Source organism: Prionailurus bengalensis, chromosome C1 (assembly GCF_016509475.1).
Source record: "Prionailurus bengalensis isolate Pbe53 chromosome C1, Fcat_Pben_1.1_paternal_pri, whole genome shotgun sequence".
Classification (NCBI taxonomy): Eukaryota; Metazoa; Chordata; class Mammalia; order Carnivora; family Felidae; genus Prionailurus; species Prionailurus bengalensis.
In genome coordinates, this window is record NC_057345.1 from 192,693,429 (window position 1) to 192,714,463 (window position 21,035).

At 40.3% G+C, this 21,035-nt stretch overlaps 1 protein-coding gene across 1 annotated transcript in view; it reads right to left on the reverse strand.

The window, feature by feature from the left end:
- Window positions 1–406: 406 nt before the first annotated feature.
- INO80D (INO80 complex subunit D) overlaps window positions 407–21,035 on the reverse strand; it is a 55,186-nt gene continuing 34,557 nt past the window's right edge. The window contains exons 7-10 of the mRNA XM_043577608.1: window positions 20,438–20,571; window positions 14,579–14,796; window positions 13,731–13,888; window positions 407–12,608 (exon numbers count right to left, since the gene is read on the reverse strand). Coding sequence (XP_043433543.1) covers window positions 11,443–12,608; window positions 13,731–13,888; window positions 14,579–14,796; window positions 20,438–20,571 — 1,676 coding nt within the window. The 3' untranslated portion in view covers window positions 407–11,442. The remainder of the gene's footprint in view (window positions 12,609–13,730; window positions 13,889–14,578; window positions 14,797–20,437; window positions 20,572–21,035) is intronic.

The window sequence follows — 21,035 nt, forward strand, 5'->3', positions numbered from 1 at the left end:
AGTTCCAATCTGCCTAATAAAAAAAATAAAAGGATGTTTCTTCAAGTTTTTTCTTTTTTTAAACTTTTGGTTATACAGCATGAAGTTCTTCTTATACTTGTGAAGCTATGAAAATGAAGAGAAAAGGGGCTTCTGACTAAATCAAATAGAAATGCAACTTCTGGTTGCATTTCAAGGTTAGATACCACGTTAAACTCACTTAGGCTTTAACTGATCTATAGCTACTACAAATATTAATCGTTGTTGGTCTAACCATAAAGAACCATGAATACATCTCCCTGGAGTTCTTGATAAAATACATTAAAATAATTACTCTACTTAAATAACAAAGGGGGGGAATATGTGTGCCCTGGATTTGCAGCTTCTATGTATACCCAGGCAAAGGAAATTATACCCAAAACAAGGCTACTTCACAGCAAGATTTATTAATACATCCAAAAGAAAGAAAGAAAAATCATTTTGTCACACTATATACAGATAATACATACAGTGTTTTATACACATATTACATCAGTTTTTACACAAGAAAAATATACATAAAAATGTAAACTTTTGTATACAAAAACCCTTAAACAAATTAAACAAGGACCAGATAACAAAAGGAGACCAATCCATTATTATTTCATCAAATTTTTAAAACAGTAATACAGTACATTCATTGAGATATATATGGAAAATGTGAGCCATCTCTTCATGTTTAAAGGGAAATTACAAACCAAAAGCCCATCGCCTCCCAAAATGTGGTTCCCACCCCCACCCCCCCCAGCAATACCATACGCAATGCCATAGATACGCTTTTCCGTTAGAACTGGGCAGCAGGGGGATGGGGGTGGGGGGGTGGGGCTCTTACCCAAACCTGCCAACCTCCTCATCTTGCTCCTATAGTCTGTGCAGAAACGAGTGGCCCCTTAGCTTTTGTGCATATAACTAAGCTTCTAGCCACTATTCATGCAAATAGAGAGAAGATTCTCAGTTTGTAAGTTCCCTTTAAGCAGGTTTTTTTTTTTTTTTTTTTTTGTAAATAGTTTTAATGTATGGCCTGTTAAACATACTTGTGTGCCAAGGTGAATGAGAACACTGAAAAAGAAGGGCTTTGAGAACCGCTAGTCCTTGCTACCGTGCAGTTACTTGGTAAGAAGAGATTTTACAACTGTGCAACCTGTCACTTACTGGATTCAAAGATGTTACCACCTCACCTCTGATTTCCCACTGCAACTTGGTTTCAATTCACACCTCAGGACTCCAGTTAGTACCATTCAATTGCCAAGAGGCTTTCTGTTAAAGGCTGCTTCTGATATCAAGTTCCAGCTAAACTATTCCATGAAATCCCTCAAACCCCAACCTCTCTGTTTTAGTGTTCAGGGGAACTCTCAATCCACTGTTTTTTGTTTTTGCGTTTTTTGTTAACGTCTTACAATGGAGGATTGTCCATCTATGTTTATGTTCCTCTCTCTGTGAGGTCTTGAAATGCAATCTGCTGCCAACTCATCACAAAATAAAATATTCCACGTTTTTTTTCCTTAATAGTCTGTCATTCGGCGTGTCAAATTGATATACTAATGAAAACACCTGAAGTTGTGGGGAATAAGAAATCTATGGCAAGTGCATGCAGACTTGGAGCTCTTTTAAAAAGAAAAAAAAAATGTCTGGGAAGACCTTTTAAGTAAATAGATGCAAAACATGCTCAAGACAGCTTCAGGAGCGCTGCCTTCCCTCAAAGTTGAATTTTGAACAAGGCAGAATAACAATTAGGTGATATAATTCCCTGCAGCTAGAGAGTAGTTAACTTCCCCCCCAGGCAAAATGATCTCAGTGATCATTACTTATTAATGAAAGGAAGAGGCAGACTGGCGAATTAAGTTGGTCCAGAAGATGGTGGATGACATACACTAATGGAAATGTTAGGATTGCTTTATAACTGAAATAAACAGGCTGGTTTGTGGTACATCTCCATTTGAGAGAGAGGAAAAATGCACAAGGTTCCTCAAGTGAATCTCCAGCGCTCTCTCTCTTTCTCCTATGGGACAGATGGCATTTTAAAAAATGACAGTCTCCCTTTCAGTTAAAAAAAAAAAAAAAGTAACAATAAAAAGGAAAAGGAAGATAAATAAATAATGTGTGGATGTCTTTAGATGAGACTTTTAAATGCTCTTTTAAATAATTTTCGATAATGTATTTTAAATCATTACATACAACTGCCACTGCAGTGACAATATTCCAGTAGGGGCAGCATTTTGCTAAATGTAAAAGATTGCCATTTAAAACTCATACATATACATGTGTATATACAGTATATCAACACTATTTATATACATATATATCTGGAAAGCAACATTTCATTGCCTTTGAATATCTATATATCCACTCCCACAATATATGAGACATACTGTGTGAGTATATACGAAAGTATATGTACACATGCTCCAACATGTATATATACACTTTTGTCTGTGTGTGCATAAGAGCTTTAAAGGCACAATATATAGGGATGCAAGTGTTGTAGAGAGCTGCAGCAAAGTTAAAACAGAATGTCAGCAACGTGAAAAAAAGTCAAGAGGAAATACAGCAAAACTCATTATGTAAGAATTCATTAAAGCAGTTTCATCATGAGCAAAAGGAGTTAGAGAATTCAAGAGGCATATGCGTGACTTTGTACGCTTTCCATGAAAAATGAAAATGGCAAATTTGTGGCTAAAACACAAAGTAAACCAAATTTTTAAGTGACAAATTGATGACGGTAAATGAGAAAATAAACCTAACACTGTTATCAATTAATAAAATCGTAATTATGTTCTTTGCCAATGTGAGTAAAATGTCCCAAAATTATCTAGGTAAAACTTTCAAATGCGTTTTGTTTGACTGTTGGTTTGCTCGTTTTTGAGACGAAGACGAATGCCCAATCCTCAAAACTACTCTAGAAACTATTACCAAAACGTACATCTTCTGGAAAATTTAAGAGCGTAAGATCTTTAAAAGAAACTGAGGAGTTAATGAAATATGCTTAAGCCAAATGCTTCTGGCTAGAAAGGCCATAATAAAGGGGCGGGGGGGGGAGTACCAAATGAAGTGTGATGAGAGACTGATTTAGAAGGCAGTGAAACTCTACGGCCATACCACCCTGAATGCGCCCGATCTCGTCTGATCTCAGAAGCTAAGCAGGGTCGGGCCTGGTTAGTACTTGGATAGGAGAAGGCATGAAGGTGAAGAATAGTGGAACTGGAAAGTAAGAATAGTTCTAGCAGGAATTCACTTATAATAACCATGAACAAGACTATCATCCAAAGGACTTCCGTCTTAGGATGGACTGATAATGTACTCTAGACTGTCACCTCCTCTTGCTTACAGAATAACCCAGAGTTTTCCAGGGACGGATAATCTTGCTTCACAAAGGCTGTTTATCTATTACACACACACATTTAGGGAAATATATGTATATAGCTTTATCTATACACACACATATACATACGTGTATATATAGATTTATACAAATGTATAAATAAACATAATACTTTTCAATCTTTCCATTAACAAGGCAAGTTCACATTCAGCAAAGTGCCACCACATCCCATATACACATCTCTGTACAGATATACACAAAAGGGTCTATTTTCACCCTTCAATCAGGGGGAATTTATTCTAGCAAATCCCATTAACCAGTAACTGAAGGGAGGAGTGGCACCGAAACCAACCCCCTTCTTTCATTTGCATGCATATGTACAAGAAATATGCAGATTTTTTTTTTTTAAATCCATAAAGCAAGAGTGAATGAAACTGGGAGATGCAGAAATACAACTATAAAAGGAACGACATGTAAAGCTCTCCTAGGTCTTGACTATACCTAAGATGAATGAGGCTTCAAAGAGAACTACAAATTCAGGTGTAGTATCAGGAGTTGTTTTGACATATTTCAAAGTACATGATTTTTTTTTAAATATTAAATATAAATGTGATTGGAGCACTTAATAACAACTCTAGTTTGGGCTATCTGAGACCATCAGATACTCCAGTAATTAATGTATGGCAAAATGACAAAACTCAAACTATAGGAATGTATCTTTTTTAAATTCCCTATGAATCAGGTAAAAGTCAAGGGTAGCATAATTTTTCCTGTAACCAAAATACGGGGGCCGGGGGCACACTCACTTCATAAGTAAGAGCACAAATGAGTAAAAAAAAAATTTTTTTTTGATTTTTGGAGATAACTAAAATCATCCCAGCTTTGAAATATGCATGGTGAAATGATCCCACCAACTCTTTCAACAAAGCAGTCCCTTCAAAAAATGGCATTCTTTAAAAAGAGCCTATACTTTCCTTAACTTTACCAAGAAAAGATGTTCAAGATTTTCTAACTCAGAATATGAAGAGATCTATTATTAACATAAAGAAAGGTTCAACGGATCTGGTCCCATCACCCCAGTAGATAAACACAGCTCACGTCTGGGTTTGCATCTCTCTCTCTCTCTCTCTCTCTTTCTCTCTCTAATTTTTATGCTCAAAGGTGAGAGGCTGGTCTTAGAACCTGCTGTTTCTCACGTCGTTTTAAAAACATAGCGTAATATATAAGTTAATCAAAAGTTAAAAGAAAATGCACATGATATCAGAGATAGCCTTTTAACATAAGATAGCATAATGAAGAATTTGGTGTATTTATACTACGGAGACAAAGAGAAAATAACTCTGATAGCCCCCTCTAAATAGTCATATTTCTACAATACATTCTGTTACCTTCCTCTATTTTCACCTAAGCACACATTCACCTCTCCCACACACGTGCCCCCCCCATGTATATTTTTGCATGTGTGTAAAAACACAGACAGAGACATGCACACGAGTAATTTAATTCTATTTTTAAGTCACAGTGGGAATTCCTTAGTGAGGAGGGATAAAAAGTTCCTGAATAAGACACTGAGAACATCTAGACTTATTATTTTCTCTATTTTACTTCCCAACTTACAGAATAAACTGTAAATTAAAGAATAAATCCATAGGAAATAAAGGAGGTCTTAAAAACTTAAGTTTACAAATTCCAGCTACAGTAGTTGGGAGCTTTGCTTGATCTATGTATTTCTATTTACCCTGTAACTAAGCTTCTAGCCATCTGAAGTGTAAACCACAGATCAGTTACTAAAGAAACACGACGCCCAACAGTTCTATGAGCAGTAATAAATGGTCTAAAGGTGTTCTACGTTTTGAGGCCCCAGGATATCCTTTTATTTTATATATCTGCAAGGTAGCAAAGGATAGCTATACACCTTGACACGGCAGAGATCCAGTGTAAAAAGGTGCTTCACTAGTTTGTTTTGTCAAAAAAAAAAAAAAAAAAAAAAAAAAAAAAAAAAAAAAGCTCATATATAATTTTTTAAGCTATTAAAACACATAGGCAACATAATTCATTACACTCAATACAGCTTTAGTATAAAACTTATAATTTATGAGGTGATGTTAATAGTATAAATTAATATACCTTTTCTCTTAAAATCTACAATAAGTATTCTGAAAGCTCATCGGGGAAGGAAATTTTTAAATAAAACTTTTAAAGCTGTGCGTGGTGGGAAAGGACTGTTTGCTGAAGCGGAGGAGAGCCTGAAGGAGAAAAGGAAGAGTCCTACGCAAGACACGGCGGGCTATGAAACCAAATGTTTTCTCTTTCTTGCGCTCTCTTCAATGGTGAGTCACCTTTAGTTTCTTTTAAAACTATTTTCTTATTTTAAAAACTGCCCTAATTTCCACAAGGAATCCCTGAGACATACTCAACACTGTACAGCGAAAAGAACGATCACTGTGCCGAGGAACTGATTCCAACCCTTCTGAGCAGATGAAGACAATGTTCCAAGCACCAGATTTCCTGTCACTTCCACGCTAATCTGCTGGAGCCCACTGGGCCCGAACCAGGCAGGGTGGAGTCCTTTCAGGGCAAATCAGTCTAGTCCCCGAGCCAAAGCAATGGTGTGGCGTCTAGCTGCACTGGAACCTTCCGCACTGCATACTGACATTTTTTCCAAGGGGAACTTTGGGTGCATCTAGAGCTTACTTCGGTGGTCCCCAGCTTAAACACACAAGTAAGAACAAACGAACAAGTGCAAGAGGCAGCTTCTAGTACTCTCAGGCCACGATCAGGACAGATCAGGCTGTACGTGTGCATACTTGAGAACTGGGGGCAGGCGGAGGCAGGCAGGCAGGAGGGAAGAGGGGAGGAAAGCTGGGCTGCCCTACAGAGCTTACCAAGAGTTAGAAAGCTTTTCTCTTGCAACATTCTTTTTCAGACTCAACTTTAGATCACCAAAAAACTCCGCCACTCAAAGTAGTCAGACATTCCCAAGACTTGGGAACCTAGTTTATGGTCAAGAAAGTCACACCAAATTTGCTCTCTCTCCGAAATGCCACGTGTCCTTTATTGGCTCTGTTGATCACAGTGCAGAGAGGGGAAAGCTGACAGAAATCAGAGGTGAAGGGAACGAGAATTTTTGCTATTGAGAAATGAGGCTAAGTCGGCCCCGCAATTTTTGCATTAATGACACTGGCTACTAGGAGACAGAATTATTCACTTGTGTTTTAGGTTTTCTTTCCTAACTCACTAGTCAGGGGGAAATGCTTAACAGATACCCAAATATGTTCTTCACTGGTATTTTATGTCAAATTTTTTGAAAGATAGCATTTAAAATGTTACTTTAATCTACTAAACATGGGTTCTTGTTCCCTCCAGGGTATGATATTGGAACGCTTATAAGGCTCAAGATATTAAGAAGTCATTAAACTGTTTTACCTTTCTATAGAATGCCAGTGAAGATTCCGTATTTTCAATGTATTGCGAGAGGGGGGAAAAAAAAAATCGATGTTCTATCACATGTATACTTCTACCTCCCACCTCACCAAGAAATGTATTTCTCATCAGGAAAAAAAATCCTTGGAGTGATGTAGGTGTTAGTGATGGTTTAAAAGCTACAGATGAAGACTGTTCAGTATGACTACATTTTCTTTTAAGGAATCCTTTAAACTGCCTCATTCAACTGCAGAGTTCTGCTGACCATTTAGAAGACCACTGGATCAGATTATTCCACATAAAACAGATTAAAAACACAACTTAGTAGAATGTTAAAAGGCTAAAAAGAAAGAGGTTGAAGAACCTGAAAACTAGCTACCTAAAAAAAAATTTTCCAAATGCAGTCGAAACTGATTAAATAATTAGTTTAGTGTTATCAATATCTTCATCTTTTTGCAATACCAGTCCACAACAACCTACTGAACTAACTCGGAGAAAGGGCGACCGCCTCAAACACTGCTGATGCAGCCCCAGAACCCCTCGCAAGGGGGCAGGAAGGACGACAAACGTAAGGGCGCAAGTTACAACGAACTGAATGGAAGGGGGTGTGCTTGGTTGGCTCAGTCGGTAGAATATGCGACTTGTGTTCTCAGGGTTGTGAGTTCGAGCCCCATGTTGGGTGTGGAGCCTACTTAAAACACAAAAAACTGAATGGTATATTGGTCAACAGAAACAGAAATTCTTTCACCTAAGAAGAAAGCTTACAGATCGGGCACGTATCACAGACACCGTTTCCTTCCAAATCAAAGCACTGTCTTTGCCTCTGGGTTGCGATGGTGGCCTGAGAACGAGCTCTGATAAGGAATAGCTTTTAGTGTTAGTCACAGAAAGTGAGGAGGCTTAGCTCGCAGTTGAGACATAGGGCTTATCGAAGAAACAAATGGGCTTATTGAAGAAATAAATCTTATAAATAATTATTTGGCAAAGATAAAGTATTAGCTTTCTTTAGCCTGACACCACTCAAGACAGTAACTACAATCTTAAGGAAAAGAAAACAAAGAAACACATCTTCCAACTTTATCTCCATACCTACTATTTGCTTCTTATGAAATTAGAATCTTTTCCTGGAGGGACACTAGACACACCGCACTGCCTGCCAGCATGAAATTGCTCAGGAAGTCACTTATAAAGCAGTTCTATCTCACGTGGTAGGTTACTAGAGGGAAAAAAAAAAAAAATCCTTCACCATATAAGCTTTGTGACGATAATTACAAAATTTTTCCATTGCATAGTCTGTCATTTGGTGGGTTAAGTGTAATTGCTATTTACTATTGTGAATTGTTACTAGCTACATAACCTACGCAGATGTGCAAATTACTAAGCCATTTTTACAGAGAAAAAAACAATGTCTTAAGTACTTTAATTAAAATAATATTAACAATTATGTAGAGAGAGTAAAGGAGAGAAAACACATCTTTTCTTCGGATGCTATAGATCACAGCCAGTGAGTATCATTCGTTAGAATGGACTTCAGATTCTCAGAGCACAGAATGTATCCATTAACTGCAGCAACTCTGTAAATTAAATCACATTAACACAATCTAACTGGCCTTTATAAATGGTCCCAAAGAACTGCAGAAATAGAGTGACCCTTCTCTGCCACTATTTCTGATGAGTTTCACCCTAGAATAAAAAGCTAGCTTCCACCTAATTAGGACCTTACATACAATCTGTTTTTGATTCCAGTATTGCCTTATTATAGTATAGTGTAAGTGCTATTTAAAAGACACTAATTTTCCTGTTTCTGGAGGAAAAGACAATTCATTCCTTCCTCTACACATTAACAGCAAACCTACTACTGATAGACGAGAATTGCTCTGTATCAGCTAAAAGAAAAACGTAACAGGTGTCTCTGGGTTCACAGATGTTCTTCTGTCTTCCAAAAAGGGACTCGCAAGAAACCGCAAGGGCAAAGCAAATTGCAAGCTTGGATATTTGTTTTGCAGTAGATGAAATGAGAGGAAAAATTTGTTTTTTGCTAATTCCTCAAACCTACACTGGTACTTTCTACGGGTGCCCTTTCTTCAGCTATCACTGTGGGCGTCTAAACAAAAATGAATTTACTCAAAAGTTTTTGGTGTGAAGCTGTAACTGGCAACATTCCTGATCATTTCGTGCCTCCTTATTAGAAAGCAGGAAAGGGCTTTTAAATGCACACAAAACAGAAAATTGCGAACAATAAAATGTGCAACTTACTGCAAACTCAGTTTTGATAACTGAAGAATTTTAAGCAGCTACCACGAGGGACAAATAGCCAGAAAAGTTCAAACCGACTCCCCATGACTTTCCCTTTGCTGTCAAAGAAGGGGGCCGATAAGATAGTGTCCTGCTCTGGTACAACCTTGGATTAGTACACGATGGAGACTAGACCAAATTGCTGGGAATGGACAGTTATCCGGCGAGGGTTAGAATGGGAGGCGAAACGACTGGAGCAAACTAAATGACACTTCTGAGCAGAGGTAACTACTCATCATCATTTCATTACAGTACATTAAAATAAAAAAGCTTACTAACATAGGTTCACAGGTGAGAAATATTCAAATTATCTGCTCTCACCGTTCGGAATAGAAATTTATGGTGATACCAAATATAATTTTGCTTTGTGACATAATTTATAATTTAGAAATTTCTCAATCTGCAAAAAAGGCAAAGCTATTAAAAAATAAATCTTCCAATCAATTATCATGATTAAAAAAAAACGAAATATATTACAAACATATTTTTGGCCCACAAAAAGAAACTTCAATAAATACAAAATAGGGCATATAATGATTTCATACAGTCATGGGACATTTCCCCTCCATAACCTCAGGCGCATGGCATCTGCATAATGCCTTCTGATCACCATCATTCCTTTAAAAAGCAGAGAAAGAAAAGCTTTCAAAAGAAGGGAACTGGTTAGAATTAGCATGGCATAAAGAGAATACATATAGGAAGTAGGAAAATACATCCAAATCTTTACCTATTGAAAAGGAATTCAGATCAAATATTCCCTGACCAATGAATTATTATATCACATCATTAATAGATATGTTCTCTCTACTCATCTTTTAAAATATATATATGTAAATTAGACTAGACTCAGGTATAAATAGCCAATGGTATCTCAGGGGATGGTGAAACTTCTCAGCAAAAGCAGAAGAGTACAGATGACTTTAAAATCTAGTTCCACCCTTGGGAAGGGGGCAGGGGAGAAGGCAGGTAAAAAGAAACCTCACATATTCATTTCCATAGTCACCAACTTACTAAACTACCCAATATAATTTCCAACCCTAAAATCTCGGTACTTTAAAAAAATTTCTGCAGCTTACATCTAAGTACTTAAATTGTTTTAAAAGTACCAACAGGGTAGGTAAAATTTAGGTCTAATTTCCATACTCTGCTTTGAAAGAAACTTTAAAATGTGTATCCTTCAGATATTACACGTCACTTCACAACTGGCACATTGATTCTACAAGTGTCTTCAACATTTTACAACTCTTACCAAAGAATCACTACTGTAAACATGAAAAATTCAAAAGTAAAAGATGGACCAAGGAGTTCGGAGACTCCATCTTTCCAAACGTATCTGACCTAGCCTGCTTTTCACATCAAAAATATGGTCTTTAATTACATCTCGTGAATGTATTCCATGAGAGAGGATGGAGAAACAAACACCTGTCTGAAAAGGCAAACTAACCACCAGACCTCAGAATCTCAGCAACCCTGCAGTCACTCCATGCTTTTTGTGACATCCCCACGGCCCTGACATGAATTCAGCTTCTCGTGTTCTCGGATAACTTAGCGGAAGAGGGTTGTACAATTCACGTCACCAGACCACCACCCTCTCTATTTGGGAAACTTCGTTAATTCGGTGGGAAAGGATGACCAACCTTATTAGGGTTGTGAGACGTGGGAAAGGAGAAGTAAGGGCCTTATTATAGTCGTTAGGAAAGAAAAAAAAAAAAAACAGAAAGAAAGAAAGAAAGAAAGAAAGAAAAAGAACAACCATGGGACAGCTGCTTCCTGCCCTGCACAAAAACACACACATGGGTGCACACATACACACAGGCGGTCAAAAGACTGATAATGTTTTTCTTTTTAACTGAACATGATCACAATTAGGAATGGAATCCTGGCCTCGTGCGGTGTTTAGCAGTTGGTGCTAAGTCAGAGCCTTGATCTGTCCCTACACACCATTTGCTGTCTCTTACACAGGAACTCGATGAACAGGACCATTCTATCTAGAACCACCTCTGTAAAGACCTGGTAATAGAATGGAAAGCATTGATCTGAATACTAGGAAATAGTAAAGGGCACTGGTAATCTGAGGTATCTTCCACTTCTAGGACTTGCTGCTAAAAATCAATTCTATCCAGTCACTGTGCTGAGCCACTAAGGAGACCACTGGGGTAAGAGTGAACCCGCCGGGAGGGAATGAGCACCAGTGCAAAGGAGCACATGTGAACACTGAAGCGAGGTCCACTGCAGGGTTACTTGTTTAACTGGAAAAAGGAGTTCCCCTCTAGTCCCCATCTGTTATTTTTAAAATCTTCTTTAGGAAAAGGGCAAAGGGATGATCAACAGGAAACAAAGATAGAAAACACCAGGTTCCCCACCTGCCTGCAAACACACAGACACGCTCAGTTAGGGGAGGTAAAGGGAGAAGATGCATTATTGGTACTTGTAGCTGTGGCACCTGTTACCGTGAAGCCTGTAGGAGGGGCTATAGAGCTGTGGCTGGGCTGCAGGTCCTTAGGAATGCCACTGTGAGAACTCAGCTGGTGGCCGAAGGCTGCGCTGAACTGAGGGAGTTGCTGCTTGGGAGAGGTGGAGGCCATGAGTTCAGCAGAAGGCCCCATGCCACTGAAGCTGGTCTGCGGTAACCCCGGAAGCACGCTGGAGCTGCTGGGGGTCACGGTGGCGAAGGCAGGCTGTGTGGTCTCTGAGTTCGAAGTGGTGGGTGGCGTGGATAGGGAAGTGGAAAGAAGATGTCCATCTGCGCCAAGAAGGTTGCTAAATGGAGAGGGATCTCCAAGGTTGACAGGGAGATTGCCCCAGTGAGTTCTGGGGTTCACGACTCCTCCAAGTGGCACCTCGAGTTGGGTTGGGAGCAAGTGCTGCGCCATGATGGGCATCTCTGCTGAAAAGGTAGCTGCCATATTATCACCAGAGTAAGATGTTGTGTGGGGAGAGGTGATATGGTCACTGTAGGGAGACGGCACGTGCTCACTATCATAATGGCTTCCATGGGGCGAGGAGTGTGAATGATCACTGCTGTATTGCTGTCGTGAGGTGATTAGGTCATCTGCCTTGCTCAGCAGCTGGGCAGGATGTGGCCTCTGGGAGGCATGGCTGCCATCATGTAGTCCATGAAACTGTCCTGGGAAGGCTCTCTCCCCAAGTGCACTCTGGCTGATCAGAGTGGCAGAAGTAAGGCCGACGTTGGCTGGGGCAGAGAACTGCCCTTGGATCTGCCCTGCCAGGGGTGTAGGTGGGTTAGACAAGGTAGCAGAACGGAGCAGGTTCTCATCCAGCTCTAGACTAGAAAAATTATCATGTACTATGCGCCCATTCAGTAGCTCCCCTAGGTCTGTGTTTACTTCTCGGCTCAAGGACTGAATTCCTGAAGCTCCAGTACCTGTGGAGAACACCCCTATTCCTCTCTCTGACAGCTCCTGGACTGGCACACCATCTGACTGGGTAAGTACCCCAATGGTACTCAGGCACTCAAGAGAAGTGACAGCCTGCAAGGCCCGCTCAAGTTCCTCGGCCTCTTCGGTAGTTGGAAGAAGGTCTCCGTTCTTTCCTGAGCAAAACAAAAGCCGTCAAGAGAATCAGCAGAGTCGTTACGTATGCCATACCACAAACATCCTCCATTGGAATTATCTGTAACAGTATCCTATTAAAGAGAGGCCCCACGGAAAAGGGAAGCTTCCAGGGACTAGACTGGAAAGAAAGAGTGAAAGAGTAGTCTGCAGGACAGGCCTGAGAGGTCAAGCTGTCCTGCAGCCTGTATCTTCCGTTTACTTACAGCAGTGTCTAAACCCAGCTGGCCAAAGCGTTAAATTCGTAAGGATTCTTCTAAGCATTACCGACTTAAAATGCATGGGGGCCGTCTGATTACACGTGTTTTTACCTGAAGTTATGTCAAAATCATTACAATAGAAAATATATCATATTGGTTCGGACTGGAGACAAAAGGCCATGCAAGAGTCCCCTCGGTGCTTCTGCTCTTGAACTCTCCGCTCCAGCAGGAGGGCGGCCGTAGAAGACGGGAAAAGAGACAGGCGGCGCACCCGGGAGCCGAGCACTCACTCGCACTCAGTCCTCTCCAAAACGCTTCTGTGTGTGTCCCGCTAGTCCTGCTCCCCTCATGCCAGTTTTCATGAGAGGAAAGCCTGGGGGCTGCCACTGACTTCGTCTCCAACATTAAACATCTCTAGAGTTAGGAACTTGGCTAGTCACCAGAAAAATATCCAGTTTTTAATGGTGAAAGAAACTTTCTAAGGGCATAAAAGGTTTTCCCTGAAAGCACCACAGAACTGGTGGGATTAAAGCAAACTTCGTTTTAGAAAAGTGCACTTCAACTCAAGTACAGGGTGGGGTATTGGAACAGGACGAGTTCTCAAAGGCTTCAGTAAACTCAAGTTTAAGATGTTTTTGTTGAAAAATAGAGTAAAATGACTCATTTTAAAGGGACAAAGTTAACAACCTAACAGTTGAATGATCAACCTACTAAGCCTATTAATTTGGCTAGTTGGACAAACCGCACTCCTTACCTTCTGAAAGCAGGGTAAAATCGATTTAGCAGGGTTGCATTTTCTAATTACGGTGGAAGACACTGCGTGTGAGGAGGAATACTTCACAAACGCTATTTCCCTTTTTAAAAACTCATTCAGCCTTCTTGAATCAAAAAATTGAGCCATACCTTCAAAAAAATCAAAATCTTGTAAGTCATCAGGCAGCCGTGGCAGGACGTCTGAAAAGTCCTCCTGGTTCAATTCCAAGTCATGTGGAATGTCAGTGATCTCATTGGCAATGTCGTCCGGCAACTCATCAGCACTCAGCTCCGGCGTGGATGGGCTCCTGGGGAAGAGGACACAGTTGGCCCCATCACGCCCCTTATCCCTTCACACCAGTGTCCCCAAGACACGTTTGTCAAATGTGAAAATGGGAAATCCTAGCTTAAAATGTCTCCTTTTCCTACTCCCAGAAAAGGAAATTTACAAGCAAAAGGAAGACCTGACCATACTCAGTCACATAGCCCCCAAATCTTCACCCATGTAGGAAGAGAAGGCAACCGTTTCGAGATAGCTTTACCTCACATTAGTAGAACAAATCACAATTTTGTGCATTGAGTGTGTCTTAATACTTTTTGGAATTTCAAGTCTAGTCAAATAGTAATTTTTAAAAAGTGAAATGGACAGATAAAACTGAAATGTCTAGCTGAAACAGAAGCCTCATTCGACGGGTCAAAATGCTTAACTCCTGCCAAAATCAGTAAGGTATCAGATTTCTGACGGAACATTTCTGTCGAAACATATATGGAATTTCTGCTAAAGCAGAAAAATCTGAGGGCAGACAATTAAATTCTCAATTTCAGCATCTGCTTTCTGTGTTACAGTCAAAAACTTTATTTCAGATCTCACCCAGTCAGATATTTGGTAAACATTACACTGAAGACTACAAGGTCTAGGCTCGTCTATCGAATGGCTTCGGTGGCCGAGCTGCAACGCTACAGAGATGATGCTAGGTGTTGTGAGAAGCATCACTGACCGGATCTGAGCGGTCTCCACTGGCAGTGAGACGCTGGTGGGCATGCTGAGGTTCCCTTGGGGGACTGCAGGGGGAATGGGTTTTTGGGGTCGACGAGGTCCACGTCGTCTCTTCTTCTTGTGTTTTTTGGTAAGTGCAGGAGGCTTGGTTTTTTTCCTGGGTTTCCTCTGCTGCTGGTGCTGAACTTTACGGGAGCTATCTCCTCTCAAGAAATTATCCTTTGAAATGAACAAATGGGTATTTTTGAACTGAGAATGTTTGGGAAAAGCCTAAGAGCTATCTGAAAAAATTACTCCCATCTCTTAACATTCTATAGAATGCCTAAAACATACTGTATACCTACAGCAAATATAACCATAAGTAAATGAGTAAAGAATTCATTTTTTTAACTTAATTCAAATTAATCCAAATCAATACATACAGTTCACCCCACATTTAAGGACACTGTGAGATTTTGGCAGGCCGAGAGGGAGGTGTGGGTGGGTAGAAGGGATAGGGGAAAAAAAAAAAAAAAAAAGACACTGTGATAGGTGCTGTAGTGTTTAAAAAAAAACAAAAACAGAATGAATGAAATGTAATTGCATTCTCAAAAGAACTTACTCTTTCGTGGAAAGAACAACAATATAAGTATACATAAATACAGAGAAAATAGGGCAATAATGGCATAAATACCTTCCATGCATGTACAAAAGGAAAATCAATTACTTTCAGTTTTGTGGGATTAAAAGATAAGTAGGATTTTAAGTCACTGGGGTAAGGGGAAGATCATTCTATAGCAATGACACTCACAAGACAAAACAGCAAATAATTGGGTATGACTGGTGCTTGGGGTATGGTGTAATGGAGGACGGAATATAAAAAGTAAGCTGTAAAGAAGTTGAGGACCAGATCACGTACGACTTTGATTACCATGTTCAGGATTTTCAGCTTCATTTTATAGGCAATGGGAAATGATTTTTGATGAAAGGAGTAACACAACTTGACAAATGCTTTAAAGGGATTCAGAACACTGGCAGCAATGAAACAGACAAGGCAAGAGAATGGAGGTATTATTTCCAATCAGAGGGCCATTTCAACAGTCAATACAAGATAAATGGCTACGGGCAATGCGAGTGGGAATGGAAAAGCAAGGCTCTGTAGGGACAGAATTCTCAAGATGTGACAGCTCCTTGGATGAAGGGAAGAACACTCTAACACGTCTCTCTAGGGTTTCTAGGTTGGGAGACTGTTAGATGATACCATTAGTTGGAACAGAGCACACAGCAGAATATGGACTCAGAAGAGAAGTTAAGGAATTCAGCTTGGCTCCCATATAATTTGAGGTACGAAGATGTCCCCGGAGATAGAGGAGGAAATGGTATGAGGGATAAAGAAAGGGATGGAGATGTAGCCTCAGAAATCATGACACCGTAAAAGCCCTTCAAGTAATTTACATGGACCAGGGAGACAAGGTAAATAAAGAGAGAAGACAAAGGGACCGCAGCTTTATATAACTGCTGCTACTCACTTGAGTGAACAAGGTAAGAACCAGCAAGGAGGAACAAGAGATTAACAATATAACCAGCTTTCTTCATCGGCCACCCTTCAATCTGAATACTGCATTTCATCAGTTCCAAGGTACATTTTAGTATCTCTGCAACTGGGCTGCAACTGCTGTTGGCCCGGTGATGGTCATTACAGTTGGCATGGTCTACGTATGTGCGAGGGTGACAACAGTTCTTTGTACCGTCGCTGTTTGACTCAAGGCATGTGCATTGTTGGTTTCACGTGAAGAGGGAAAACTGTTGTGTGTACAAAAGCACGAAGAGTAGCTGAGGGCATAAAACTCATTAGTGAAGCAGATGCTCATTGAAGAGGTGACCGCAATTCCTTTTTTTTTTTTTTTTTTTTTTGGCAAAGCAACAACCAAACGAGAAAGGAAAATAACCACAAAGTAGACAAGGCTGTATCAAAGATGATGATGTAGAAACTACCTCCTTTTCTATCTCAAGTAATTCAGTTGAAACCAGGAGTATTAGAGAAGATAAAAATCTATTGTCTAAGTCTAAAGAAGCTATTTTGATACATACAAAACAAAAACTGTAAAAGGGGCGCCTGTGGCTCAGTCAGTTAAGCACCCAACTCTTGACTTCCGCTCAGGTCACAATCTCAGTCACGAGACCAAGCCCCACATCGGACTCTGTGCTGAGCACGAAGCCTGCTTGGAATTCTCCCTCCGTCCCTCCTCTGCTCACTACTCTCTCACTCTCTCTCTCTCTCTCTCTCTCTCAAATAAATAAATCAACTTAAAAACAAAAACAAAAACAAAAATTTTAAGTGGTAAGAAGTGTACTGTGCAGCATTTTAAAATTTCTTGGTGGTATACAAAATAGTGATTTTTACAACTGAAAGTATAAATCCAGGAAATCTAAAAGAAGTTTAACACTAGCCACATACTTGAATCTAAACACAATTACAGGGGCTCCTGGGTGGCTCAGCCGGTTAAGCATCCAACTTCAGCTCAGGTCATGATCTCATGGTTCATGAGTTTAAGCCCCGTGTCGGGTTCTGTGCCGACAGCTCAGAGCCTAGAGCCTGCTTCAGATTCTGTGTCTCCCTCTTTTCTCTGCCTCTCTCTCTCTCAAAAATAAACATTAAAAAAAAAAATCTTTAAAAACAATTACAGACTAAAGTCACAAATGTACAAATTTATAAAACAAACAAACAAAAAAACAAAGAAAGGCTGTTTCCTAGCCTCTAATAGTCCTTTTTAGCTCAATACTTGAGGTCTACTTTTATCGTATCCATCATTTAATTCAACAAAGAGTAACTAAGCAGCCACCAGTACCCACCAGGATGCTAGGCATCCATCCAGGCTTTCCCTCTAGGACCAGCAGAGACGTTAAGCAGGAGAGTCTGTCCAGCTCGAGATACACCAGTCCTACTCATAAGACACTCCAGTACCACCTGGTTCTAGTTCTAGGTGTGTGTCTTATTCTCCCAAGCTTGTGCAGCCCGGCAATATTCTTGGTAATGTGCCAGGCAGTCCCCACAGAACTGCTCCAGAATGAGGCCCTGCCATGCTCTTGGTAGTCCCCCACGAAGCTCCCCCACAGAGGTGGCACCCCTATGCCTTAGCGGCTTTCCTAATGCCAACTGTTCACTGCCTCCACTATTTGCAAACACTCTTCACTCTCAACTTTCTCACTGCCTCATTCTACTTCCGTGCCAGGATGCTGCATTTACTAACTTACCATCTGCTGTCTGGTCTCATAGCCATTGAATAACATGTTCTGTGTCACAGCCTGGATGTCCTGTAGCTTCAGCTTCTACCAATGACTGTCCTGTCCAGCGCTTGAGTCTAATTCTGAATCTCAACCTCTCCCGGCCATGCGTCTAACTATCCAACAATCACTTATTGAGCATCTTTGTTCTAAGCACTGGGGATACAGCAATGGACAAAAAATGTTCCTGCCTTTGTAAAGGTTATGTTCTAGTAAAAGGATACTGACAATAAATAAAATAGTAAGTAATACAATGAGACAGACATAAATGTTAGGAAGAAAAATAAGGTACAGTCTGGGGATAAAAAGTGACTGGGCAGAGAGGAAGTGGAAGGCTTCTTTGATGACGTGACATTTGATCAGAAACCCGAATGAAATGAAGGAGAGAGGCATGCAGAAACCAAGGAAAAGAACATCCTAGGAAAAGAGAAAAAAAAACAAGTGCAAGGCCCACGAGGTGAGAGCATACTTCAAGGGTTGAAGAAACAGCAAGAAGGCCAATGTTGCTGAAACTCTGGAAGTAAGGAGAGGGTACAAGATGAAGCTGGAAAAATTACAAGGGCCAGATCAGGAAGTCTCATAGGCCGTGATAAGAATGTTAGATTTGAAAAAAAAAAAAAAAATGTTAGATTTGATTGTAGATGTGCTGGAAAGCCATTGGAAGGTTTTGACCAGGGAACTCAGGTGACCACAAGTGCATTCTCTAAAAGGCCTCTAGGGGCGTCTGGGTGGCTCAATGGGTCACTTAAGTGACTGGCTCAGGTCATGATCTCACGGCTCCTGAGTTCGAGCCCCGTGTCGGGCTCTGCGCTGGCAGCTCGGAGCCTTGAGCCTGCTTCGGATTCTATGTCTCATTCTCTCTCTGCCCTTCCCCTGCTTGTGCTCTGTCTCTCAAAAATAAATAAATGCAAAAAATAAAAAAAAAATGTTTTTAAATAATAAAAGGCTTTTATAAGACATTCTGGAAAATGTGAAATTACAGGGACAGGAAAACATCAGTGGAGATACTTAGGGGTAGACTACAGAGGGGTAGCACAAGAGAATTTGGGGGGATTGACAGCAGATCTTGATTATGGTGGCGGTTATAGGGACGTATACACTGTCAATCTCACAGCATTGTGCACCCAAGAGTGGATTTTACTGCACATAAACTCAAAGGAAGTGGGACACACACAGCCTACTCGGACTGCTGTGTGAACAGGACAGCTGGGTGCAGATAAGAAGGGGGCAATAAGAAGGAGACCAATTAGGAGACTATTACAATAATCCAGACCAATTCGAGAGCAGACTGGTAGCAGTGGAGTTGGCAAAACGTGTCCGGATTCAAGACAGTTTGAAAGCAGAGCCAAGAGATCTGCGTACGTTTTATCACCCGGTATTAAGTCTCTCACTGGGGGACTGATGGGGTACAAACGTTGCTATACTCAGACGTAATCTTTAACTTACAACAGTCCTTGTGACACATTTAGCTGGTGGCAACACCAGGATCATAGCCTTAGACTATGAGGTCCTGGTCCAATGGCCATTCAGTTACCCTGCTGTTCCCCTGAAACTGTAAAATGCTTGCAGAGGGAAAGAATTGTCTTACTTAGCTTTTTCACACATATACCTTGCATACTACCTTGCAAATAGCAGAACTCAGCAAGTATCTAGGTAAAGGTAATAAAAATGCACTTTTTAAAAATAATGATGTAATTCAGATAGCCCACTAATTCAGACTTACCTCTCCTTCCAAATTACTCTGAATTAATTAGGGCTTATGATACTAGCATTAACAGAAGCAATAGTTAAGTTCAATAGAATTATAGAAAGGGTTGGCTTTTGGCCGAAATCTTATCAAATATCCAAGACGTTCACAGAATTGAATATAAAAAAGCAAAAATCTAAACAAATGGGGCGAGGAAAGCTTGAAAAATCTGTTAAGTGTCAGAAAATGTACCTTAAGGCAAAGAGAGGTATAGAATGAGGATAGATAATAAACAAAATAACTATATGTTAGTAACTACTAAATACCTTCTAGTTTTTTTTTTCAACTTAGTTTTAATTTATTTTTTGAGAGAGAGACTGGGTGCAGGTGACTGGCCCACCCAGGCACCCCTAGGACAGGTTTTTTTTAATTTTTTTTTTAATGAGGCTATGAAGGGACACCTGGGTGGCTCTGTCAGTTAAGGATCCGACTTTTGATTTTGGCTCAGGTCATGATCTCACAGTTCATGAGATTAAGTCCCACAGTGGACTCTGTGCTGACAACAGGGAGCCTGCTTCAGACTGTCTTTCTGCCCGTCCCCTGCTGAAGCTCATTTTCTCTCTCTCTCAAAATAAATAAATAAGCATTATTAAAAAACAAACAAACAAACACCCACTCTTTAAAAACAATAATAAAAATTTAAAAATGAAGCTATGAAATATGGGTCATGACAAGTATGTTTACATATTATATATTACATTATATTACATTACATTACATGATATGATATGATATATGATATTTTACATATTTACATACAGTTTGTACCAAGTCACAAAATATTTTCTACTGTGGACTGCTATCCAAAGTTTGAAAGTCTCTGCTGCCGAAAATAAAATCTGAACTCACCATTTTTTTGGCATGTTCTTCACACAGAGGGGTCTGGTGTGTAATGTCAAACACGGGCACAGAGCACTGCTGTCCGTCTGCAAACTTGGCCGTGCAACTTGAGAAAAGCTGCTGAGAGCGGTTCAAGAGGATATCTGTGTTTTTCAAAGTTAAGAATGTAATACACTGAAACTCAAATTACTTTTTAAAACTTGTATATAAAACCTGCTTCTGGGGGCGCCTGGGTGGCGCAGTCGGTTGAGCGTCCGACTTCAGCCAGGTCACGATCTCGCGGTCCGTGAGTTCGAGCCCCGCGTCAGGCTCTGGGCGGATGGCTCGGAGCCTGGAGCCTATTTCCGATTCTGTGTCTCCCTCTCTCTCTGCCCCTCCCCTGTTCATGCTCTGTCTCTCTCTGTCCCAAAAATAAATAAACGAAAAAAAAAAAAAAAAAAAAAAACCTGCTTCTTCCCTTATGTTTAGCAAGTAATACATTTTCTTATCTATAAAAAGCTAAAGAATGAACCCAACTACTGATGCGGGAAAATGGTAATTGTCGAATTTATCGGAAGATAGAAGAGTCTGTTTTGCTAAAGGGCTCCTAATAGGTGTCTCTTTAATA